This window comes from Lissotriton helveticus, chromosome 2_2 (genome assembly GCF_964261635.1).
Source record: "Lissotriton helveticus chromosome 2_2, aLisHel1.1, whole genome shotgun sequence".
NCBI lineage: Eukaryota > Metazoa > Chordata > Amphibia > Caudata > Salamandridae > Lissotriton > Lissotriton helveticus.
Window position 1 is genome coordinate 474,165,699 of NC_136060.1, and position 27,023 is coordinate 474,192,721.

Consider the following 27,023-nt stretch of genomic DNA (forward strand, 5'->3'; position numbering starts at 1 on the left):
CCTTGTTTTGTGAAGGGTACCTGAATTTTTCCATAGCAGCTGAAAGGGAAGGGAAGGGTCGGCCTTGGGGGGTTGACAATCTGGGTTCAGCAAGAGCTTAAAGTGAACATCCAGGTTCTTTCAACCCAGAATAAGAACATCCAAGCGATTAAACTAACCACCAATGCTCATCTATCTATTGTGTTATTTAACATCTATGTCAGAGGTACAAGGGGAAAGAGATCAAGAGTTTTAGCGGCTCTGCAAGAGCTTCTGGATACATTACCTGACTCCTCTAAGGTAATAATTATGGGTGATTTTAATACAACATTTGAACCCCTTACCGTAGAGGATGCTATTTGGATTGAGGTAGAAGGCAGGAATTGGTGTGTTCCATCGCTCGAGTTGTTGCCTATTAGGAAGTGGACCGATGTGGCCATCCAGCTAAACAGCATCTGTATGGAACAAGGCCTTAGGGCTCTGAATGGGCACACTAAATCAGACAGGGTAGGAGCATCAACGTTCAATAACGGGTACTTTGCGCGTAGAATTGATTACGTCTTGGTAAGTTTGAGTCTCTGGTCTTTGGTGGAGGACAAGAAGATCACTGATAGGTTGGAAAGTGACCACAACCACTTTGTTGTTCCATGTTCTTGACTTGCCTTACGTCAGACGAACATTTAACGGATAGTAATCACATTGGGGAGGTTGTCCCCACCAATGACTTAAGGAGACTTAAGTGGATACAGGTAAAAGAATCCCCAACTCGGCTAGATAATATAGCGCAAATTCTGGAACTCGCTACTAGAGAGCTTGAGCGTTGTATATTACAGATAGGAGTCCATGATAGAATATTGAGTGCCCATACCGCTTTTTTTAAATCTTTTACGCACATACTTTGAAAAGGAGGGAACGAAGCCCAAACCGCCTGCCCAGATAGAGGGTCGATGGTATAATGATGAATGCCGGACGGGCACGTGAGGCCCTAGGAAAAGCTATTAAGGGAGGCGTTCCATCTAAGGTTCGGGAAATGCGAACACTCTATAAGGCTACTCAACTAAAGGCCAAGAAAGCCTGGGAAGTCAAAAGATGGCAGGATTTGAGGGATGCATGCGTTTCAAAAGACCCTAAGCTGTTTTGGAATATCTATAAATGGCCCATTGGGGGCCAAGCTGAGCGTCCCCAGAATCATGTTTCAGTAACAGCCTGGGTCAATCACTTCAAGCCTCAATGTGCTTCGACCCCTTTAGTGGGGGAAGTCAAATTTACAAATTTGATGTATTTGGGTCAAACCTTTACCATGAGGGAAGTTGAGGCAGCATTGGATTCGATTTTACCGGGGAAAGCTTCTGGGCCCGATGGTATCCCGGGTGATACTTTGTTACATGACAAACCTAATTGGAGCAGATGTATTTTTTTGCTTTCCAATGAAATTGCACAAGGGGCCTCAATTCCTACATCATGGAAAAATGCAGAAATCATCCTGGTCTATAAAAAAGGGGACATATCTGCCCGGGAAAATATAGGCCAATTAGCCTAATCGACTGCTCCCAGAAAACAATTGGTAGGATGGTGCTAAATAGGGGTGGGGTGGTTTGAGGAGTTCGGGGTTTTATCTCCATTACAAGCTGGATTCAGAGCAGCCACAAGCACCATCGACCAGGTTTTTCGATTTATTTTCATTTACTGGAAGCTAGTAACTTTAGGCAAAGGTAGCCTTTATGCTGCCTTTGTAGATCTCAGGGCGGCATTTGATGTAGTCCCCCTTTGGAAATTGTGGCTTGTCCTGAAACAGCTTGGGCTGTCGCTGGACCTTTTAACTTTGATTCGTAGGCTTCATGAAGATAACAAGGCCCAAATTAGATGGGGGACCAGGGGGGGGTTGAAGTCACTGAATCATTCCCGGTGGAACGTTGCGTTAGACAGCGATGTGTGATGGCCCCTACGCTATTCACGTTTTACATTAACGGAATTGTGGATTGCATGAGTAGAACACCAACTGATGCCCATACATTAGCTGGAGAAAAAGTACCCATCCTGATGTTTGCCGACGACACGTTGATTCTCTCCAAGACCCTTAGTGGACTAAAAAAGGCACTAAAAATCTTTGAGGATTTTTGTTGCGAGAGGGGCTTGGAGGTCAACGTGTCTAAGTTAATGGGGTTCAACGCACTGAAGGCAAATATGAGGGGTTTTAATATGAAGGATGGACTTCTAGAAGTAGTTAACGAGTTCACTTATCTAGGAGTAAACTTCCAAGGTAGCATGAAGTGGGATCGGCAAATTGACTTAGCCTCACTTAAACTTAGACAGATTTCGGGGGCTCTCTGTCAGGAGTATAATCGCTCCCATTTCAAGCCTATTACCCCAGCCCTTGAAATGTAAAATTTGAAAGCTGTTAGTTCAGCATTATATGGTTTGGAAGTTTGGGGCTGTGAGAACCTTGTAGCGCTTACTATCTCTGAAAATAGGTTCTTAAGAAATATCACTGGACTTCCCCAGAGTACCCCTATGTGCCGCTGTTATTGGACCTGGGTAAGAAATCTATTGCAGCTGTAGCTAAGTTACGCACTCTCCTGTATTGGAGGAGACTATGGTCTACTCCTGAACTTGCTGGCTATGCACAGGGTTTCTTAGATATTATTAAGGCTGACACATTGCATCACATCAAATGGCTAGGGGCAGTCTGAAACCTTTTAGGAGAGCTAGGGTTGATTGCATTGTGGACTGATCCTATAAATTCCATCTTCCCATCAAAAGCCATGCTGAAGGCCAATTATTGGGATTTGTTCCGCGAACAAAACACAAGGCAACAAATGTCTACTTCTCTTGCCAGCCGGTTTATGGATCATAAAGTCGCCCCGAGGTTGGAATCATACTGGGATGCAATTACCAAACCCAAGGATCGTAAGTTGTACTTTCAGTACAAGGTGGGGACACTCCCAGTAAGATCTTTTACGATGAAATGGTCATCTCAACCGCTAATTAGGTGTCCGGGGTGCAGTGCTATTATTGAGTCTACGGTACATATTCTCTTTATTTGCGATGCCTACGCTGCCCCGCGTCGGGACTGGTTGACAACAATCTGTAGACTCCTAGGCACAAGGGTGGCGGTGGAGGCTGAACGCATTCTGCGTACTGATACCTCACTACCCATTGCATTAGCTATGGTGAGATTTCTAGTTTGGGCATGGAGCTTGAGGGCTCGCTTAATTGCACAGCGTCGTTGATATCAGAAATAATAACTTTTTACGATGTGGTATGTGCACATATCTTAATGTTATATTTTTTTAACCTGTTCTTTTAATGGTTTAATTGCTTGTATTTTACTCAAGGGGCTGTGCATAAATTTTATACTGATACATGTTTTTAAAGTGGGATTTAGATGTATTTGCCGTTTTTTGCACATGGCTTTTATGATTGTAAAAATCAAATAGAGGTTTATGAACATGAACATGACTGAATATAAGATTTATAAAGCGCTAACTTAGCCCAAGGGCGTCACGACGCTAACAGCAGAGCACCATGCAGGCAGAAAGGGCACACTCGGACAGACATCTAGGGGAACAACCAGGTCTTTAACACCTTTCGAAAAAGAGTGTGTGATCGTTGTCCCGAAATGCCTCAGGGAGAGAGTTCCAGAGTTTGGCTGCAGCAATTGAAAAGGATCTCCCGCCCCATCTCATCCTTTTTTTTTTTTAACGCTCAAATCTTATTTCTTTATTGTTAACAAAAACTGGCCCACACGTATTTCATAACTTTAAGGTCGCTTCATCATGCCAAAACAGTGACTTTCTTTTTTGCGTGACAACGGGTTTCATGGTGTAAACGCTTCAGCTTTTTTCTTCATAACAACACATGTGCATTATCTGTCTTCACCGTAATCGTTGCAGGTCAATTGATGACATCTTTTATAAGGTAGATAATGTCAGGCAAATGTGTCTTTCTCTTTTAAGAAGCCCTCGTTAAACGGTTATCAAGTCGTAACATAAACAAAATATAATATACTTTTCAGATGTATAAAAAAATGAATAAAATGCATGTGCTAATGTGCAGGTCAACCATATTCACTCCAGTGATTTGTGCGTCCTCATATTGCAGTACGGGTCAGTAGGAATTCACATATAAATCTAGGATCTGCATAGACTTCCCTGCATACCTTAGGGGATTTATGTGAACACACTAAAACTCTGAAGTCAATGCATATAAGTTGATGAATAATAGGATGCACAGACTTATCACAATATATGTGGTGAAACAAACTCTAAGAGGCTGATTCACAAGTAGGAGTAGGGGAAGTAGTATCACAGGAGTACACTCAGTGGTTATTTTGTAAAGAAATACCTTCTAGGGCCCAACATTTTTCTGAGGAGGTTGCCACCCACCACCACTACTGGGCCATCTCATCCTTTTAAACCTAGGGACAGTAAGAAGAGGCTAGATTGCTGACCTGAGATTCCTAGTGGGAACATAATGGTGAAATAGGGCTTTAATACCGTCAGGACCCGGACCATAGTAAGCATTATGAGTGAGGCAGAGGGTTTTGAACATGATCCTGTGGTCAATCGGGTGCAGATGCAGAGAAAGAAGAGAAGCAGAGACTGAATGGTGTTTAGGCAAGTCAATCACCAGCGTGGCAGCAGCATTTTGCGCCAGCTGTCCCTTGTTAATGCCCAAATAAAGGGCATTACAATAATCAGCAAGAGAAACTGAGAGATCTTCCTTATAAGCCTTATTAGCCCAAAACAGGTAGCCACCGTCCTGCTAATCTGCAGATTCAGGGACACATAATTGTCCACAGGGGCTCCAAAATGTTTTCCATGGGATACAGGGCTTGGGCAGGTGCCCAGAGAGTCAGGTCACCACTCCCCGGACCAAATGTCCACCTTGTACCCAAATATAAGAACCTCCGTCTTCTCGCCATTCAGTTTCAGATAGTTTTGCACCATCCAAGACGAGACTGCTTGCATGCAGTTTTTAAAGTTGCAAGCCACATCACTGATGTTGTGAGTGATGGACACCATGATCTGCATGTCATCCGCATATGACAACACATCCAGATCAAAAGATTTTACCACCTTTGCCAGTGGGGCAACATAGATATTAAACAACGTGGGGCTCAAGGAAGAGCCCTGAGGCACACCGCATAAAAGGGGCGTTGGATCCGAATAGAAATTGCCCAATTTCACTGTTGGGGTCCACTCACTAAGGAAAGAGGCGAGAAGCCCTAGAGCCGAGCTCCCAACCCCTATCTCCCTGAGCCGTTCCACAAGTCTCAGTGGGGATAGGGTATCAAAAGCTGCGGTGAGATTGAGTAAAATTAATAAGGTGGTATGACCTGCATTCACCTGTACACGGATGTTATCAAACACAGCAGTCAGCTCAGTTTCAGTGCTGTGACTGCTTCTGAACTCATGTTGAGAACCGTCAAGAATTTAATGCTTCCTCAAGTAGGTGCTCAGATGGGAGTTCAAATAAGATTCTAAAATCTTTGCTGGAACCGGTAAGAGGGAGATGTGACGATAATTTATCAGTTCGATAGGATCCAAAGAGGGCTTTTTTTAAAGTGGCCTAACTACTGCCGCCTTCCAGGCCAGGGGATATTGCCCCTCCGAGATGGCTAAGTTTAGGACAAGAGTAAGATGCGGTAGAATAGCACCTTTTCCACTTTTTAGGACCTTCAGGGGGCAGGGGTCCATTGGAGATCCGGACTTAATTCCCTCTAGTAAATGGTCTGTAATCTCTGGAGACAAACTCGGAAAGGAGAGTAAAGTAGGAGTCGCGTTATTGCTGGAGCTTTCTATAGGATGTATTACAGGCTGGGCATCTAGGTCCTTGTTTAAGTTTAAAGCTTCCAGCTGGGCATATATGACAGAGATCTTTGTGCAAAGAAAGCTGAGAACCTGTCGCAGAGCTACTGTGAAGACTCCACAGGGTCAATAATTGAGGGAGAGATGAGGAAATTAACAGTGTTAAAAAACTCTTTGGAGGATTTAATCGACTCAGAAATGTGAACAAAGAACCTTCCCTTTTCCTCTAAAATAGCAACTTTACATACTTTCAAGCATTGTTTATGTGATTCTCTGCCTGAGAGTGTTAAGTCAATGCGCCATAATCTTTCCTACCTCCTACACACCTGTCTAAGCTTATGCAATCTGTCAGAGAACCAAGGTGCAGATGGCATTTTTCTAGCTGAAGAATGACATTTTTTATAGGAGCTAAGGTGTCCATAACTGCTAATAGCTTTTTGGATAGCTCTTCTGCAAGTAAATTAGCACTTAAATGACCTGGGATCTGAAAATTTGTCACAGCATTTGCGACGGCCTCATTACTAATCAAATTAAGATTCTGTTTGTCAGCCACTTTTTTCAGGTCGCGCGTACCCAGAAGCCGAGACCCTTAAACTAAAGGGAATGGCAAAATGGTCTGACTAAGCTAGCGGAAGGGGCTCTCCCACCCTAATACGGTGATCCTTAGGAAAAATCCCATCTAGGGTGTGGCCCGCCGCATGAGAAGTGGATGTGACCAGTTGTGAAAAGCCACAGCAATTCATATTTTCCAAAAGGGTTTGAGTATCGTGACTTGCACTACTCTCTAAATGAAAATTAAAGTCACCAAGAAGTGTAAAGTTGGTTCTTTCTAGAGAGGGCTCTAGAAGATTACAAAAATCCTGAGTAAAGGATGCCCTAGGCCCCGGTTAACGATAACCGAGCCCCCCAGAAAAACTTTCAGTGGGATGCGTGTTTATAGAGAAATATAGGGCCTGGTACTGGTCAGGAGGTGAGGTGAGTGGTTCAGAGCGACAGATAAAAGTATCCCTGAACAAAATGCCCAGACCCCCCTCTCGTCTTCCTACTCTATCCAATCTTGTACGGCAATATCCCGAAGGGATAGCCTCTACAAGATCAGGACCGTAGCAATTATTAGTCCACGTTTCAGTTATGAACACCCAGTCCGGATTGCGTTGTAAAACAAAATCTTTTAAAGTAACATTGTTTTTGATCAGGGATCTAACATTAATAAGGAAGCCCTGAGCTAACTCCTCAGTAGTGGAGGGAGTACCAGTAGCCTTGGTAATAACCGAGCTCTCCTCTCCTACCCCTATAGTATATATATTCAAAGGGGACACCCGTGTTTGAGTGTGTTTCCACCCGCAGAGTTTAGCTGCTCCAAGCAGGTGAGGTCTCTGGCTGGGACACCGGGAAAATGTGCAAATCAGTAGAGTAAATCCGATTTCCTGTCTCCTTCATTGGGGAACAGTAGAATCTGAAAGAAAAATTATTGTTCAAAAACACATGCAGAAGTAAGCAGGTAGACTGCCTAAACTTGTGAACATGTAAAGCCAGCACTGGAAACCCTTCAGTAGCTGGAGTACAGAAGATAATCAAGTTCATGTTCTCTGCTTGGTTCACTTAAACTTGAAGAAGGGCCCAGAGTACATTCAAAATGTAGAATATGGCCTTCGGGTCCAGTCAACTGCAGCACAACGGGCCACCTGGCAAACCCTCAAGAGAAAAACAACTCTCCAGCTGCAGAGCCCTAGGAATGCAAAGATGTGGACACTCAGAATACACCCTGGGGGCCAAAAACCAAGGGGCATATCTACAAGTAGTCCATTTTGGGACGAAAAGCAGCGATAATTCTAACGCCCTATCAGCATGGACACGCCTTGTGCCCATTTGCTTAGCGCCTCGCATCGCTAATGAGATGCGAGATAGGCGTTCCGGACTGAAACTCAGCCGGAATAATCGCTAACATGGCTACTCACTATTAACTAGTAAATCGCTAACATGTGTTACGACATTAAAAGTAGCGCTAACCGGGTATTTCGCCAGTTCCTTACGCCTGATAATGACACGACTTAGCAATATGTTGAATGGCAGGTGGATCATAATGCTAGATCCAGAGGTTTCCTCTGATTGTGTGTCATATCGCCGTTATTCCTGTGATATTTTATGCTTAACGCCGCTTTTGCCGGGATTTCTATCGCCTCGGCGATGCGCGTTGTAAATATTGAGTTGGCGATAGAACTGGCGTTAGAACCTGGCGTTAGGATTTTGCACGCTATAGGCGGCCAGCGATAATTATCGCTGCCGCTTTTATGCCCCCAAGTAAGTACAATGCTGGAATCTCCTAAAAACTGAACCATTCACAACATCACATACTTGAAGGAAGAGGGAACATCCATTACGTTGCGGTTGTTACACCGCGCTACCATTACAACACGGGCAATACAACGCAAGTCGTTACCACGACTTGCGCTGGAGGGCGCTCTAGGCTAAGGAATAGTAGATTTACTATTCCAACACCTTCCCTGCTGTACGTAGGCTGGAGTTGGAATAGTAAATTTTACTATTCCTAAGTCCAGCACCCTACAGCGCAAGTCGTGGTAATGACTTGCGTTGTAAAGCCCGCGTTGTAATGGTAGTGCGGTGTAACAACCGCGTTGTATTGACATACAACCGAGGGAAGCGAGTGAGAAATATCATATGGAACAGCGGATCTTACATTTCCCCCAATGAATCACTGTTGGAAGCCAGGAACCCCATCTAATTAATTAGGTGATTTGAACCTTCAAACAATACAAAAAAATACGGATTCAAGTATAGGTTCATAATCATATATAAACAAATTGTGGAGTAGTTTGTTTGATTCAAAAACAAAAAACATGTGAAATTTTTAATTTTTATGGGGAGACTTGGAGATTGCATGCTGTGCCTTTGTCGGCGCATACACATATTGTTCCAGTTGAGGTCTCCCATAGTCCATACTCGATTCTGTTTACTCTAGTTACTTTGACCCCACGAATTAAGATAATGATGCCAACTTAATTTTCACTTCAAATTTCTTCACGTTTACTGAACTTTTTGAAACTTTGAATTTTCAACTTTTTTTTTTATGCATACTTACTTTATCAAACTTCTGATATTATTTAATTTTATAAACTTTCGCAGACCCGGGAAATATGTGTTGCGAACCCCCAGGTGTCCACGGACCACCGGTTAAGAAGGCTCCTGCTGCTTCACAAGGCTAGACTTTAAATGTGATCTGTACAGAGCTCTGGACTGTTCGTAAGAATACAAATGGATCTATTTAAAAGTACTAAAGAAAATAAATAGATGAATAAGTAAATAAGTGCTTTGTACCATAGGTTTACGTGTGTGCACCATTAGTCTGGCTAGCTGCAGCACCAATGTGTATCGCATATTAAAAGAAAATGTTACTTAAGTTGTGTTTGGTGAACATTCCACCCGGAAGCCATTGTCTTCATGAGGTTTGTGTTCAATTACCATGCAAGACAATAACACTGTGCCACCTGAGGCAAATCATTTTCCATTCCATTAAATTAAACTGGCTGCATGCTATTGAAATAACTTATGAAGTGCCTTGAAGCTGGAGTGTAGGACCAGGGAGCATCACAGCTACCGTATAGTCCACTCTAGCAGAAAATTGTTCAATGATGATCAAAATGGATAATAAAGAGATTTGTTGTGTTGTCTGAATCACAATGGGAATAACTTGTCATGGCCTATTATATTAGGGCTATTAAATGATAGCATTTTTTACACCAAGGACCCTACATAATTAACAGGTGTGGCTAGATAGGCTAGTGAAAGAGCAGAGTAACACTAACAAAAAACAATTATATTGCAAGATACTTTGGGCCTGATTCACAAAGGGCCTCCGCACTCGTGGCAGAGTCCCCGCAATCGCGAAGGAGACTCCTCACTCGGGGCGGGGATTCCGGAGCAAGTGTGGTGACCAGGGCCGGACTGGGAACCAAAACCGGCCATGCCAAAGTGCTCGGCCGGCCCTCCACCCCTGGGGGTTGCGGGTGCGGCCGAGCTCTTTGCCAGGGCTGGTTTTCTGACGATTTTGTTACAGGGCCGATTTTGCAAAAATGCAGCCCTTTAACTAAAATGGCCCCAGGGGCCCAAAACCGGGACCCACCCGTGCGGCGCACCGGGGGCTTGCCCGGTGCCCGCTACGGCCAGTCCGGCCCTGGTGGTGACTCCCTCACATCCACCTCGATCACGAGTGGGGAGGACCTTTGAGAACCAGTTCCCAGGATTCGAACATACCTGCAGACGTAGTTCCCCCTACAGGCATCCAGAGGGGTTAGGCAGTTGGGTGTCTCTATGGCCTCATAAGAGCAGGCCGGGACAATGGTCTGTCTCCGCCGCTCAGCACATGCGGTGTCCTCACATGGGCAGAAGAGTAGCTCATGGGTGTACTGGAAAGGCACGCGGTCGAAGAACTTTCGCAGTGCCTTATGACACTTGGAGCGGTTGCACATGCCAGCCCGCGCTTGCCGTCGAATGCAGACTGAGACGTAGTCCGTCCGTAGTTTTTGGCATGTCTCGTCCATGTTGCAAGCTTTGGCGGCATCAAGGCAGCGGTTGACTTGGGTTACTTCATTTTCAGAACCTGCAGAAGCACACAACCAAGACAAGTTTATCAGCATAAAGTAAATACTTCCAGAGTGAGAAATCTCTTTTCTTCCACAAACAAAGGTGCAATAAGGAACTCTATTCAACATTCTTTAGCTGTCCTCATTAATAAATGCATTTAAATCAACGCATCAGAATCCCATTCAGGTTACTGGGCCCAACAGTGGTGGTTGAGGCCTTTTACCCCTGATGTCCCAGGACCTGGCCTACTATGGATCCTGAGCAACTGGGCCAAGTACCCCTTCTGCACTTGACCCTCAGTGGTAGCTGTGAACAAGCAGTCAAAATCTCCCTTGGGGGGGAGGGGGGAGGGGGGAGGGGGGAGGGGGGGGAGTTGGGTTTGAATACAGATCAGTGAACACGCCTCATAACTCCAAGACAGCACAACGGGTGTCAATAAATCAATGTCCATTCAAATTCTTATTTTTTTACATAAAAGAAGCATTTTATTTATAACTCTGCTCAATAAAGAAATGTTACAACATGGATAAACAATAAGACATTTTCCATTGATGTCAGGGCTCTAGCATTTCACTGACAGATCCCTGGCCCACCCACTCTTCGTCATGTGGTCGGGATATTTCCCCATTCTTATGTGGCCACATCTAGGGAAAGATCACTAATAGCCATATCTCAAGAGTTCACTCGGACTCTTAAAACGTAGTCAAAGGTATCTTGGCGCTAACTCCGAAGCTGATAGTCCCACAACACAAGCCATGGGAGTGACTAGAGTTCACGCCTAGATGTCAGCCACAGTGATATGTGCATCTAAGGGTTAATCTGTGGCTCCTACTCTTTATGATTCCCTAATCAGCCTCATCTACTTCTTTAGATGTATCCCGGCCCCTTCCTTGTGATCTCTGTTACACTGAGACAGAGTAGTCAAAAGAGGGGGTGGCATTGATATTGTAAACATCCACACTTATAATTGTGTCACTTTTGACTCAAAGGAGCTTCAGGGGGCAGAATCATTGGGTTTTTGCATCCCACTTTCAGCAAACATAGCCCTGGCCGGAGTGTTGGTATAGCATCCCCCTGGCCCTTTCGGGAGTATTTCCATCTCCCTCCCTGGATGAGTTCCTATCTAAATATGTGCTAAAATACTCTAATTTTACAATTTTGGAGACCTCAACTTACATGTGGACTCTCCCTCTGACCCACATGGGCAACTTCTCTTAGATAACATGTCATCATGGGACATGCAGCAGTTCGTGACCCAGCCAGCCTATGTAGCGGGTCACACATTACACACCATTTTCTCTAATGGCCAAGTCCTGGTGTCTGATATTAAATATTCACTTCAGACTGATCACGCTCTTATTTATTTTATTTCGAAGTTGGACTATGGCCTTCACGGATGCACGACCTGTTCTCGTGTTTCCCGCAGAAACCAGCCCACAGTCTCTCCTGTGGGGTTTAGTAGCTCCTTGAGTGAGCACCCCCATGTATGAGTGGGAATGTTGATGTGGATGCCCTGTCGGGCAATGCCTGGCTTTCACAAAAGGCTGATACCATTGCTCCTATCAAACACAAAGATACAACCTCGGTGGTCAAATGACAATCATCACCCTGGTTCAATGAGGAGCTGAAAGAGCTTTGCAAACTATCTAGAAACTATCTAAAAGACTCTAAAGAAGTTGTAGGTATCACTACCTTCTCAAGAACAAATGAATCTATAAGAATACCTTAAATAAATACCACCAAGCAATCAATAAAAACCAAGAAGATAGTCAACATCCAGCTCACCCGCTACCTTGAAGACAACAGCATCCTAGACCCCTCCCAGTCAGCATTCCGCAGCAACCACAGCACAGAGACCGCCCTCATCGCCGCCACAGATGACATCAGTATCCTACTGGACAATGGCGAGACGGCGGCCCTCATCCTTCTGGACCTTGCTGCCGCCTTCGACACCGTCTGCCACCACACACTACGCACTCGACTCCACGACGCAGGGATCCGAGACAAGGCCCTGGACTGGACCTCCTCCTTCCTCTCCTGCAGAACCCAGAGAGTCCGCCTCCCCTGTTCCGATCCGAAGCCTCCGAGATAATCTGCGGCGTCCCGCAGGGCTCCTCCCTTAGCGCGACGCTGTTCAACGTCTACATGGCGCCCCTCGCACGCATCGTCCGACATCACGACCTCAACATAATTTCCTACGCCGATGACACGCAACTGATTCTCTCCCTCACCAAGGACTCTCTCACCGCCAAATTCAACCTCCACCAGGGAATGAAGGCCGTTGCCGAATGGATGGAGAACAGCCACCTTAAGCTGAACACAGACTATTCGGAGATCCTCATCCTTGGGCCCAATCCCTCAGCATGGGACGACTCCTGGTGGCCCGCGTCACTGGGGACACCCCCCGCACCCACCAACCACGCACGCAACCTGGGAGTCAACCTCGACTCGAAACTCACCATGACCAAACAAGTCAACGCTGTCTCCTCTACCTACTTCAACAACCTCCATATGCTCCGCAAGATCTATAGATGGGTCCCGACAGACACAAGGAAAACCGTCAGCCAGGCCCTAGTCAGCAGCAGACTCGACTACGGAAACGCCCTCTACGCCGGTGCCCAGACCAAGCTCGTCAACAGCCTGCAAAGAATCCAGAATGCCTCTGCACGCCAGATCCTCAACGTCCCGCGCCTCGACCACATCACCCCTCACCTCTGGAACCTGCACTGGCTCCCTGTCGACAAAAGAATCTCCTTCAAGCTCCTGATCCATGCACACAAGGCAGTTCACAAGACCGGCCCAGCCTACCTCAACGGTCGACTCTCCTTCTACGCACCCAACAGGAAACTCCGCTCCGCAGTCCTCACCCTGGCCACGTCCCACGCATCCGTAGAGCCACAGCCGAAGACAGATCCTTCTCCCACCGTGCCGCCACAACCTGGAACACCCTCCCCCTCATCCTACGACAAACTGAAGACCTTCTAACCTTCAGGAGACAACTCAAGACCTGGCTGTTCGACCAGTAGCAACAGCACCGCCTTCTCCCCCCTCAGCGCCTTGGAACCCTTGCAGGTATGTAGTGTGCTCTACAAATTGTATTATATTGTATTGTATTGTAATCAGACTTCCTCACAGCTCAAATTGACACCTCCCTTATCAAGCTATTCAAAATCGTCAAAATATTTATACACCCAGATGCTTCAGCCATTAACGCCTCGCTCAAGCTATGAACCCAACTTTCAGATTTCTTCGATAGAAAAATAAAATCATTTCTATATTCCCTTCAGTTGCCATTCCCCGAGTCTATGGTATGGCAGGAGGCCTCGCATACACCCAGTGGCCCCTCCTTGCAAGAGTTTCCTCAAATTTCGTTGGAGAAATTCTGCTCCAGCCCTCAGCATGTGCAAATCCTGGTCTCCAGATGATCTATGTAGCTCCCACATTCTCGTTTCTAACTGCGTGGCAATAAACCCCACCCTAAACCAACTAGTAAGTCTGCCTTTACAGACGGCCATTGTTCCTAGATGTTGGAAACAGGGTAAATTTATTCCTCTCCTAAAAAGGGCCATCAGCACAACCACTGGCTGAAGAGGGATGATCCATTGTGAAGCTCTCAGTATATGGTTCTTTGGGCTGGTTCAAAGTATAAATGACATCTCCAACAAGCAATGAATGATGGGGGCATGAATTATAGCCCCTCTATATTATCATTATTATGATTATTAGCCCCTCTCTATGTATATTGTTATTATTTGTTCTTGACAGATGCTCTTCTAGAGCTCATCTATCTCTCTAGTGACCGTCAGTCTGAACTTCCGTCTTGTAAGCAGCTGGTCTTTTGACTAAAACTTTAAATAGTGTTTCCCGGTACAAAACTGGTACCTACACAGGGCTTTATTTAAGTATGTTGAGAAGGAAATCATAAACGTCTAAGTCTAAGATACTTAGGGCCTCATTAAGGGCCATATGTATCAACAACCTGATTTGCGATTCTCAAATAGCGATTCTTTAGAAATCGCTATTTGAGAATCGCAAATAGGGATGTATGTACAAAATCGGTAAACAACCTTTACAACGAAACTTTTACAACGAACTACCATTACAACGCAACTTTTACAACGCAAACTATTACAACGCATTGCTCTGGGGGGCGCTCTAGGATAGGGAGTAGGTTAATTTACTATCCAATAACCTTCCCTACTATCCATGGGGACTGGAGTTGGAATAGTAAATTAAACTATTCACTATCCAGCGCCTAAAAGCATTATGCGTTGTAATGGTATGCGTTGTAAAAACCGCGTTGTAAAGGTAGGCGTTGTAAAAGTATGCGTTGTAACGTCATACATCCTACAAAATCGCAATTTTTTAGCGATTTCTTGGTATTCCTTAATTGCGATTAGCAACTTGCGAATCGCAATTAAGGAATGCTTTCCCATTCATTTCTATGGGCCAGGAGGCCCATAAGAATGATTGGGAAGTTATTCTCAATTTGCGGTTCGCAATTTGAGAATCTCAAATTGAGAATAATTTCAAGGGTGCAGGAGTGTCCAAAGGACACCATGTTGCACCCCTGAAATTTAAACAACAACTAAGGAGTGACTAGGTGCAAATGAATAAAGAATAATTCAAAAAAAGGGGTTGTAGTGTCTTTTTCTTTATACATATTCCTCTTACTACCCCCCTCAAGAACTAAGAGACCCCTTTAGAGAAAAATATTCACAAGGGGAAACAATGTTCCTTGTGTGATTTCCAGGGGGAAGGCAAAATCATGTCTTTTTGTAAAAGGACCCTCACTCACCACTAGTTGGTGACATGCTTCATCATTGGGTCCCCGCTGGGGTGGCCGAATGCCTCCCCAGCGTGCTACAACGCCCGATTTACAGCGGAGCGGGATGTGGTGAGTGCAACAGTGCCCAAATTAAGGTGTGAGTGTAACTGTGGGTGCAATATTAAAAATACAAGGTTGAGGCATGTACAAAAATCTTTAATACCGGCCAACCTGTATTAAGTTAAAAACAAAGTGGCGGACTACAAGGTTCAGTTTCAGGAAACCGGTGTCCTTTGAACAAACACCTGGTCAACATGTTTCTGCTGTTACAACTGCAAATTTGCTCAGCATTCGTTAGGACCTAAATTTAGTCCTCCGGTGGTGTACGCGCGTTATGGCGCACCCTCCCGTGAGGCTCTTAAATGTGAAAAAATCTTTTTGAAGTATAGACCATAGTCACGGTTAGTCGCCGTGGTAGCTCCCTGCGATTTGCAGGAGTAAAAAAACCTGTGGAGAGAAAAAGACAATACAAAATAACACTTAATGACACACTGACATGAAAAAAGCTTATCATATTAGCAAAATATAGTGCATAGCGATATTACATGCACAATGTCAGAATGGTGTCAAAGCCATTATTTTATTTGGGGTGACCATTCCCAGGCACTCTAAAATTCACAGAGAGCCTTCAAGGTTATCTGATGTCCACCATCGGTAAAGTGAAAGACTTTTCCACCCCGAGGTGACATTAACAAGCTGTATTACAGCTGCTTTTATTTAATGTAGGCAGAATGTAGAGGGAGTATATTTTACTCAACCTGACACTGCCAAAAGTAATAATTAAAGAAAGAGTAGCTAACATGCTTCGTCCTGAATAGTGTCGTGCCTCTTCCAACAGTGCCTGGAAACCCAGTGTAAGAAGGGGCCCCTGGTAAGATCTCAGTGGTGCTCTTATCAGCAGCGACATACAAACACATACACTCACGTTACAAGAGTAATAGACTCTCCCCATGGGTCAAGACAGCGCGGGATGCCTTCACGCGGAGTCTATCTTAACAAAGGGGGGAGAAAATGTTATCCCACGAATAAAAATTATTTTCCGTTGTTGCCGCTAAATCAAGTCAGAGCTTGTGACTTACTTCGGCTCTCGCGACTCCCCGCATTATACCTGCACTCTGGGCTGCTGTCTCCCCGGAAGTAAAATGTACTTTCCCGGGATCGCATTTATCTTGCAGTGGGAGGGAGTTCCGATCACGTGGGTAGCCTGACGTAAACTCCTTTACGCTAGGCTCCAGCTCTTAAAGAGGTAGTGTTTGATAATATGCTTACATTCGGGGTTCAAATCCCCCATGTGCCAGATGGAGCGAATATTATAGTATTATAGACAATGCTCACTAAACCATGCCAAAATTCATAATGCCCGATTTAGTTAGTGTAATGTTTACAAGAGTGTCTAACATATGGATTTTTATATTAGTTCAAGGCTACAGGCCGGCAGTCGACTCAACCAGCGGGACCTTGAAGTTAGACTAGAGTCATTGCGCTTAAGGTCACCGGTTTGCGAGATGGCATGTACTAGAAAAAGGTCAAAAATTAGAGTATTATCACCTAATAAAGTAACCACTACAACCCCTTTTTTTGAATTATTCTTTATTCATTTGCACCTAGTCACTCCTTAGTTGTTGTTTAAATATTGATTGGGGTACAGGAGTGCCTGCTCATGCCCTTACTCTCTAGTTGTTTATTGATATATATTGCCGCAGCGCATAGCTGTGAGAGTTTCAGTTCTCTGAAGTAGCATAGCTTCGTCTGTAAAATCAATCCACTATGGAAGATTAGTGTCTCTCCTCTTCCACAGAAGAAGTGGTTACTTGAAGGGTAGGCTTCAAGGCACCTGACGGGCGGGCTTCAAGGCACCTGAAGGGTAGGCTTCAAGGCACCTGAAGGGTAGGCTTCAAGACACCTGAAGGGTAGGCTTCAAGGCACCTGAAGGGTATGCTTCAAGGCACCTGAAGGGTAGGCTTCAAGGCACCTGAAGGGTAGGGTTCAAGTACAAATCCTGTGCTAGACATCAAGTCCACACCTCTGTACCATGAGGCAAACGCTGCCTGTGGCGCTAGGCTGCTGCTTGTATGCGAGGGAAGCAGATGAGAGCAGCAGCAGGCCTTTTTTTAATACAAATCACTTGGCGCTGCCTTCTCCCCCTCGCGCAACGCAGCAACTATGGCTGAAGCACTGCATTGGGCAAAAAAGATGCCTCGACGTTTTTTCACTGTCTTGTGACCTCTATCCTTCCTTACAACAGATCTAGCTACTGTGAGGCAGTGTGAGTACTACACCCATCTTCCAAAATTAAAAAAAAAACATTCATAAAAAAAATACCCATTGCCAAATATTACTCTGCCAGTTCATACCAGTGTGTGCTGGCAAAGACTCCAGCCAGTGTCTGTTTAGAATGCTAGCAGGTTACACCCTGGGTTATGCTCCATTGATACCTTAATCTCTGAGCCATTTTTGAGCTTACCTGGTCACCTGCCAGGTGATAAAACCCAAAGGGCCATATTTATGGCCAAGTCACGCAGCGCAGCCATTCACCTTGCTGCGCTGCGTGACATGGAAAGGGCAGGAATGCGCCGTATTTAAGACACTACAGCGCATTCCTTTCCTGTCCCATGCGTTGGCGCCGTTTTGGCTGCTAGTGCCAATGCAGGCACCATGGTGCAAGGATGCCTGTGTTGCAGGCAGGATTGGTTGTGTGCAGGAAGGGGCACCTTCCTACAGAAAAAGAATCCTGGGAGGCTTATTCCTCTTTCTATGTGTGCTGCAAAGGCACGTGACTGAGACAATATAGACTCTTACAGGTATGTGCACCTGTGTTTTGCTTGTGCTTGATTCTATCATATTTCCCATGAGGTTATACAGACTGGTCTGTAGTGCCAGCCTGTTGAAGTGGCAAAGGGAGCCTTCACCACAAGTACAGTACAAATGAGGTGTATTCATCAATTGTGAGTTACAAATCCTATCCAAGTTCTATGGTGACAGAAAACCTCTCCAGGAGCCTGTGATGCTTAGTTCAGCCTCTAGGCCTTCTCTGACACTTCCAACAAACAATGATGGAGTCAGAGAAAGAGAACATTCTCCTCACTCACAACACTCTTTTCATAAGCAAACTAAACCAGGCCCTGGGGAAACACAGGACAAGTCACAGCCCCCAACCTCTGGACATTTTTGTGGAGGAAGAGCAATGTCTGAGCTTCCCATAGAGTCATACATGCTTCATGCTCAGTGTGAGGAACGTGCTTCAGAAACTCTGTTCCTGTAGCATGTAGGCAATAGGTGTGAAATCTATGGACTCTATGAGGCCCAACCTCAGCCCTTCATCCTGGCATGTTTATCTTTGAATAGATTTATTTGTTTACTGATTTATCCATTCATTTATGAGGTTTGTGGAGCTCTACTTACTGATGAGAGTAGGGAATAGAGCGTGCTACATAGTCTAGAGTCAGTGTGCAAATTCAGAACATAGAAACAACTTGATGGAATTGCAGCTTTGGTGGAAAAGGCCTGAGTGTGGAATGCAGTGGGTCAGTGGTCGGTAAGGTGTCTGACTAGCTGAGGGCAGGAGCTGTTAGTGAATAAGGATTGTGTTGGAGGCTGAATTGATCCTTAAAGCCTTTCCCAGGGAGTCTAAGTATGTGAACCTCACTGGAAATTTAGGAAGCCTTCTTCATGTGTCAACAGGAAAGGAAACGTGTTCCAGAGGGTAGAACCCTGAGCCTGGAGAGACCTGCAATTGTTTATTTTTAGCCTAGATTGACAGATGGTCAACAAACTCAAGACTGCTTGCCAGTGCTGCAGTGTGTGTGCTCACCCCCTAAAACATGGTAACATTGGCTTACACCCAGTTGGCACATTTAATTACTTGCAAGTCCCTAGTAAAGTGGTCCTGCATGTACCCAAGTCCCATAAATGAAATGCTACTATTGGGCCTGCAGCACTTTTTGTGCCACCCACTTAAGTAGCTTTTTAAAACAAGTCTCAGTCCTGCCAATGCAGCATGTATGTGCAGTTTTAAACTGCCATTTCGACCTGGCAAGATCTTGCCAGGCCCAAACCTCTCTTCTTAATACATATTAGTCAGCCCAAGGGGAGGGCCTACACAGAGAAAAAGGTGCAGTGTGTTTAAGAAATTGTCCTGGTAGTGAAAAAGTCCTACATTTGTTTTTCACTACTTTCCCTAATTATATTTAATAAGGGGTAACTTTCTGTTAGGAGCAGATGGGAATGCCGAGTTTGGTTTCTAAATAATTGTAATATAAAACCCTTTTTAATGGTAAAGTTGGATCTTTGCAATTTGGAAAATGCCACTTTTAGAAAGTTTGCATTTTTTGTCCTAACCATTTCGTCGATGTAACCTGGGTCAAATGACTAGGAGTAGCTGGCAGTTGGTCTTTGTGTGTAGCTTCCATATAGTGAGGCAAAGGGGGAATAGATTTTGATAGGATGGGCCATCTCTGACTTAATGGGGGGGGGGGCAAAACTGCCACCTACTACACATACACATCACAAAGCCCCTGCCTTAGCATACTCACAAAAGGGTGGATACTAGCCTTTTGTGCCCCCAGACAAGCTGAGGCCAGGGCAGGGAGATAGGAAATTCCTTACACCTCTAGGGGTGTAAGCCTCTAGAAACTTCTCCTACTTGAAAGTGGACACCAAGTATAAATATTGAACCTTCAGACCCAACTGTTCGGTACACCTCCGCATGTGGGTACTACCGAAGAACTGCTGTGCTGCTGTACTGCCAGGACTGCTATTCTGCCGCCCTTCTTACTGAGAGGAACACTGGACCTGCACCGTCATCCCAGGCTGACGTGACTCCAAGGGTCAGCTGACTGGTATCCTGTTCTGAGCTAGAAGAATATAACACGCTCCAGAGGCCTCCCTGCATCTGGCCTGCTGTCTGCACCCGCAACTGGACCTGCCTGAGCCCTGCTGCCCTCTGCTGGAGGGAGGTCCTGGCTCCCAAGAGGTGCCCCTCAGGTCCTGGACCCAAAGAAAAGGAGAAATCCGGACGTTTTGGGCTGTTCATGCCCACAAATAGGCCTGATTGCACCCAGATATTGCTGCCCATGCTTACTGGCAACATGAAGTTCCGGTGAAACCAAGTCTTCAAGCTACTGTGACTGCCAGCGATGACCACGAGGCAAGATCTGCACTTCTTAAGACAACATCGACAGCCCTCGATGACCGCCAACGTGAACCTCCATTAATGACCGTCCCCGACGCCAGACAAGCACTTCGCGCTGCAGCGTTGACCGTCTGTGATACCCAGGCCCACAAGGTACTTTCTCAGTTGAATGACATCAGTCCTGTATCCAGACCGTGCTCCATCACAGTTGACCTGAACTTGTGACTTGGACCAGGTCTACCGCGACCAGATAACTACGTTGGTACTTTCTGCTTCTTAGCGGTGGATTTTCACAAAACATTTAAAATTGCACATCTCTGGTTATACTAATTAGATTATTATTGTTTTGGCCTCAATGATTGATTGGATTTTACCCCTATGTTTCTAAATTGGTGTGGGATTTGTGGTATGCTGTGTTTTAACTTTATTACTCTTTGAAGTGTTGCATAGATATTTTAAACATTGCCTCCAAGTTAAGCCTGACTGCTTTGTGCCAAGCTACCAGAGGGTTAAGCACAGGTTAATTTGTGGTTTGCTTGTGTTTCATCCTGACACGTGTTGTGGTTGCTGCTTGAGTAGTGTTTCACTCCCCTTAACCAGCAACCCAATTTCCTACACCTTTTATGTATCGATGATTTGCTAGATCCTCACACCATCCGCCACACCCCTCCACCATCCTTTCAACATCTTCCCTTCAACTTCATCAATCTTTCCTATGCTCTTTCTCTCTTCCCTTAATCACCCACAAACTCTCAACATAGCCAATCCTGCTCTCATCCATCACTCCCTTCTTCAGCTTCCCTCCTGCCCATAACTAATATTATCTGTACCACCTTCTACAAATTCTCAAATGCACATGCGTCAATTGCCATCCACAATTAAAGGCATCCGTGGAGATGAGAATCTGCACCTCGTGCCTGTTGCACCCACTGGCTGTAAAACTCAGAGGCATCACACCCTCACCCACATTGTCTTGCACCCAGGAGTAATCGAATATATCTGCACTTTCACCCAGTGGTCTTCACACCAAATTCTAAGACAACCTCACCCAGTACCTGTGGTACTGGTAGCAGATATATCCACTTGCTCCTCCACATGCGACATCCTCACCCTACACCTGCAAACAATCCTACCTGACCTACACCTGTGTCCGGTGCCAGCTGCACTCCAACTACGTCCAGTGTCACCTGCACTGACTGGCTCTCCAAGATGGAAGGCCACCAGCAGACTTTCACCTTCTGCTTTTCTGAGCCCTCCACCTCCATGACCATGCCTGTACACATGCAGGCCTGCAAGCACCCAGGCCTGTATTGTGTGCACCCTCAGGGCATGTGATCCCCTACTCCTCAAAAGGCTCTTTCTGTTTATGCCCCAACCTCCCCATATATTGTGTCTCCTTCCCTTCCTACAATCCCTGTGGTCCTCATACTAGTAATTGGTGGCCGGCTCACATGACCTTCATCCTCACCTGATTAGGATGTTGTCATCTAAGCCAATGGGTAAATGACCATAGTTTGCCTGCAGGGAGCCACAATGCCAACCAACACACCCTATCCTACTCCACACTCCCTTGCCAATCACAAGCTTCACTTTACCTCCTTCCACACCGTGCCCAAAAACGGCAGACTTGAGGCGCATTACAGCAGCGCCTTACCGAAGCGCAGGGGTCTTATGTGCCTCTGCCCACAGGTTAGTTCCACCTTTTGGGTAGGATAGCCTCTCAATCTGATTTAATTTCTCGGTCTCATCTCTCCCTAAAATACTATTCTGAGAATCAAATCGCTATGTATTACCACAGTGTACCTATAGCTTGTAATTTTACGCAGGTCCTCATTATCTTAAACATTATATTATGCAGGTTATTCATGGTATGCGTTATGCTATGGTATCCAGTTTTACGTTATGCTATGGAGAGTCAGGGATGTCGCTCACTGCCTATAGCATTGCCGAAATATTAGCTGCTCATTAGGGTCAGCTCCTCATCACAATTCCAGTTCATATGTCTCCCCACTCTCTTCCGTCTGCTATGCCTCATCTACCTTGCACACTCACTCCCACCACCGTATGTCTTCCTCCCCTCCCATTGGCTTTCTCTTTACTTTCTTCTCCTGACTGGTTTCCTCTTTCTCACTTTTTATATCATCCTTATTTTGTCTCAGTTCACATTTTCCCCTACTTCTTTTTCACCCAACCCACTTTTATCCTCTGCACCATGCCTCTTGTTTTTTATCTAATTATTCCTAATCATCCCTCATTCACCTCTCTTTTCACACTTCTTCCCCCATTTCTTTTCTTAGTCCTCCCTGTCTTACTCAGTATCTACCTTCCTTACCCCTTTCTCCTCTATTTTCTCATTCTGTCCTTCTTCAAATGCTTCAGTTCACTTTACTCCACCAAATCCACCCAATATCTCTTGTTTTCTTTACTCACTTAACCTACAAATGTCGACTGCCCATCAAGGACTATGCATGCCTTCAGCATTGTAGCAAACGAAGTACTGCGAACTGGAAGCTCACAGTGACCCACCATGAATTCCCTCCTTCTTGGAATCACCACAACTTTGCTCAACAACAATCCTGTCCCCTCTTTCCTCACCCTACATATACTACTGCACCTCTCGCTATATACAATTTCCACATAAGGTAACGTCTATTTGTAATACATAACATAACAAGTGTGTTAGAAAAAGTACCATTGGCGTGGGTCTCCCCTGCATTTTTTGCCTTTGCCTCCTGTGTTTTTGCTGTATGTTGGACTCCGTTTTGCTGGTCTAGATGTTTTGGGCATTTTGCCACTGCTGTTCAGTGCCAAAGTGCAAGTGCTCCCTTTGTAAATTACTGTTATGGATTGGTGTTTCCATGATTGGCTATTTGATTTACTAGTCAGTCCCTAGTACAGTGTACCGTGTGTGTCCAGGGCCTGTAAATCAAATGCTGCTAGTGGGCTGCAGCACTGATTGTCCCACCCACAGAAGCAGCCTGTAAAATGTAACTCTGGCCTGCCCTTGCAGAGCCTGTGTGCAGTCTGGGACTGCCATGTCGACTTGGCAAGTGCACACACTTGCCAGCCCCTAAACCTTCCCTTTTCTACATATTAGTCACCCCTAAGGTAGGCCCAAGTTACCCCTGTGGGCAGGGTGCACTGTATGTGAAATGTAGGACATGCCCTGATATGTGTGGCATGTCCTGATAGTGAAATACTGCCAATTTCTTTTTTCACTATTGTAGGGCTACCTGTTCCCATAGGACAGAATGGGGAGTTTGTTTATAACATCTTATACACATAATTGGCCCTGGGAACAAGGTAAAATAATAAAGTTTAGTATGCCTGAACTCAGAATGTTAATGTGCATCTTTTAGCGAGGGTGATATTTACAATCTGTGTTTGAAAATACCACTTTTAGAAAGTAGGTATTTTCTTGCCTAACCATCCAGTATGCCTGTGCTAGGTTTGTGTATTGCATGTCTGGCTTTTGGATGACAGGGGCTGGAGAGGGGCTTCGGCTAGATCTGATGAGTCAGGGCTGAGCTGAATAGGCATGGTCTGCATTTGTAGTGGTGGGAGGAGTAACACCTGCACCTGAATAGGGCTGTGCCTGCCTTCTACAAAGACGGCTCCGCCCCCCCCCCCTCTGGTGTGTCTGGAGGCAGGGATCACACTGAAAATGGAGGTTGTTGTGCACTTGCAAAGTGCCCCACAGAACTGGTTTTGGCTGGGTACAGACACTCTCTGCCTTCAGGGAACAAAAGGTTGTTGTTTATAAAAAGAGGGGCCAGACCACAGACTTTTAGATCACTTCTGGGAAATCAAGAGGAACCTTTAACAAGGAGATTAGCCGGATAAGCTGAGGAGGAATACTGCCCCTGTGCTGTTGGCTGTCTTGGGTTGGCCTGCAGTGGCTGCTTGCTGCCAAGGAAAGGAGGAAAAGGACTTTGATGTTTGTTTTGTCACCTGCTTGATGAAAAGATCTCCAAGGGCTTGAACCTGAGCTTGCCTATTGTTCGGAAGACTCAGGGACACAAGGACTACCATCTCCCGTGAATTTCCTTGCTGGGAATTCCAACCTGCATAGAAGTGTCTGCTGCTGTTTAGGACGTCTAGAGACTGCTTGTCGCTGGGAGCTGGTAAATCGATTCAACACCGAAGAAGCATGTCCCATCCGCACCTGTTATTCAACGCATCACCGAAGTAACTGTCACGGCTCGAGAAATCGCTGCATGACGCATCGGGTGCAACGATCTCCGAAGTCCGAGATCACCAACGCAAGCCTGCTGTGCGGCTGCACGAAACCATGCATCGTACCGGATCGACGCATCACATTGAGGCGCCAAGGCTGTCGCATCATTGGGGGCTGCAGTAAGAAACAGACGCATGAACTCCCCACGCAGTAAGAAAACGACGCCACACCTCCTCTCTGGTAAGGAACCAACGCATCAACTCCCCTGCACTGCAGTAACAACCAACGTATCACCTCCCCCGGAGGAAGGAATCAACGCATCACCTTCCCTGAGTGTAAAAAACCGATGCACCACCTTCTCTGTGGCTATTTTGTTTGTTTTGCGTGACGCATCTAAGGTACTTTTGAGAAAAGTTTCGCATTTACAACTTGCATTGAACTGAACTATTTGTACCATGTGAAAGCCTTATAAGTAATACTGTATTGTGGATTTTTGTCATTTGGTCTTGTTTTGGTTCAGATACAGATGTCTTATTTTTCTAAACTAGTGTGGTGTCCATTTGTAGTGTTTTCACTGAATTACTGTATGTGTTCACAAATGCTTTACATACTGCCTCTGAGATAAGCCTGTATGCTCGTGCCAAGCTACCAAGGGGGTGAGCAAGGTTTATTTTAGGAGTGTATTCCCCTTACCCTGACTAGAAGCAAGGGTCCCTATTTGGACAAGTGTTCCTCCTTCTGCCAACTAGAGATCCCCATTTCTAACAATGTGTATTTGTAAATCATCATGAGAATGACCCTGGACCGAGGACGTCTGCTGTGCTCATTCTTCTCGATCTGAGCGCAGCATTTGACACTGTTGCTCGTTCAATTCTGAGAGACAGGATGAAGGCTAAAGGAATCACAGTACAAGCATTAAAATGGTTAACCACATTTTTATTCAACAGTAGCTTTCAAATCAGTGAAGGTCCCTTTCAATCAGAAACCTACAAGTGGGGATGTGGAGTGCTACAGTGCTCTGTATTGAGCCCTACATTGTTTAACGTTTATGTTAAACGTCTTTCAGAGATCATTTGTACCCATAGTTTTACTATGGTAGCATGTGCAGGCGACATTCAAATTGTTGTTTCCATGTCACCAGACACCAAATCCACTTCCAAGAGACTAAATATATGCTTAGAACAGGTGGCTAGCTGGATGACTTTGAGCTGTCTCAAGTTGAATGGGGACAAATTGGAAGAGATGGTGGTGGGCAACAATCTGTCGATCTGGGAACAACTTACGTGGCCCTCTTGTCTGGGAGAATCCCCTACTCCTAAATGTAAGGTTAAGAACCTGGGGGCACTTTGGACAAAGATTTGAAGGCGGCGGGCACCTATTTTGGCGTGCTGAGATCCCTCAGGAAGACGTTAAGGTGGCTTCCAATGGAGTGTCGTAGAATGGTGGTTCAAGGCTTGATCTTGTCACACCTCGACTACAGCAACTCCTTATACCTCAGTAGTCCAGCTTATGTTACTAAGAAATTACAGGTTATATAAAATGTAGCAGCATGAGCGCTTTTGGGCTTGCCCAAGATGAATTCAGCTCACCCTGCTCTTTCGCAATTGCACTAGTTACCCATCAAGAAGTGTATAGAATTTAAGGCTCTATGCATGGTGCACAAGATAAAATACTTAGTCAGACTAAATGCATTGAAACATCTCATCACACCATATATTTCCTCAAGAGCAATGCGATAAAAGTATCTCTCCCTCCTTGCAGTGCTCAAAATCAAGAGAGCGAGAGGAGGAGGCTACCTCACTGCCAGATTGTAGAATTCTCTTCCTGGAGAGTTCAGGTCTAACAACAACCTGCTAAGTTTCAGGAAGCAGCCAAAAACGCATCTTTTCAGATAAAGCCTCGGCTCATTCTTAGTCACTCTGATAACTCCTCTTGTTTGGCACCCGGAATCCCGACCTGGGTAGCTGTTGCGCTCTATAAAACCAGCCGCTACGCAAACAAGTGATGGACAAAATGCTGTATAAATCATACATTCACCCCCAGTCAAGAGATCTGGGTTAAATCCATCATTCTTTTGCTCACCATGCCATCCCAGTTTGACCCAGCCATATGCAAATCAGTCTTGACCCTGTGCCTCATGGGAACAGTCCAGACCGAACTGCCAAGTCAGGTCCTCCCTGGACCGGAAACAATCATCCTGGGACCGGTTTCTGGGTATTACCCTTCATCAGCCAGGCTAGCTTGAATCCAGTGGCACAGTGAGCAAGGGACCCACGTCTAGGCATACCCATCTCACTTAGGGTGAAAAGTGTTACAGCAAACAAATGATGGACGAAATGCTGAATAAATCATACATTCACCCCCAGAGTCAAGACTGATTTGCATATGGCGGGGTCCAAACTGTAATGGCATGGTGAGCAAAAAAATGATGGATTCAGGCCCAGATCTCTGTTCTGGGGTGAATGTATGACATTGTTCTGCATTCTGTCCATCAAT

General features: G+C 45.5%; 1 protein-coding gene across 1 annotated transcript in view; it reads right to left on the bottom strand.

Annotated features, from left to right (window-relative positions):
• The window catches only part of LOC144821548 (GDNF family receptor alpha-4-like), a 739,131-nt gene that overhangs the window by 112,766 nt on the left and 599,342 nt on the right, over positions 1-27,023 (bottom strand). Inside the window, exon 4 of the mRNA XM_078678723.1 lies at positions 10,062-10,407. Within this exon, the coding sequence (XP_078534849.1) occupies positions 10,062-10,407 (346 nt within the window). The remainder of the gene's footprint in view (positions 1-10,061; positions 10,408-27,023) is intronic.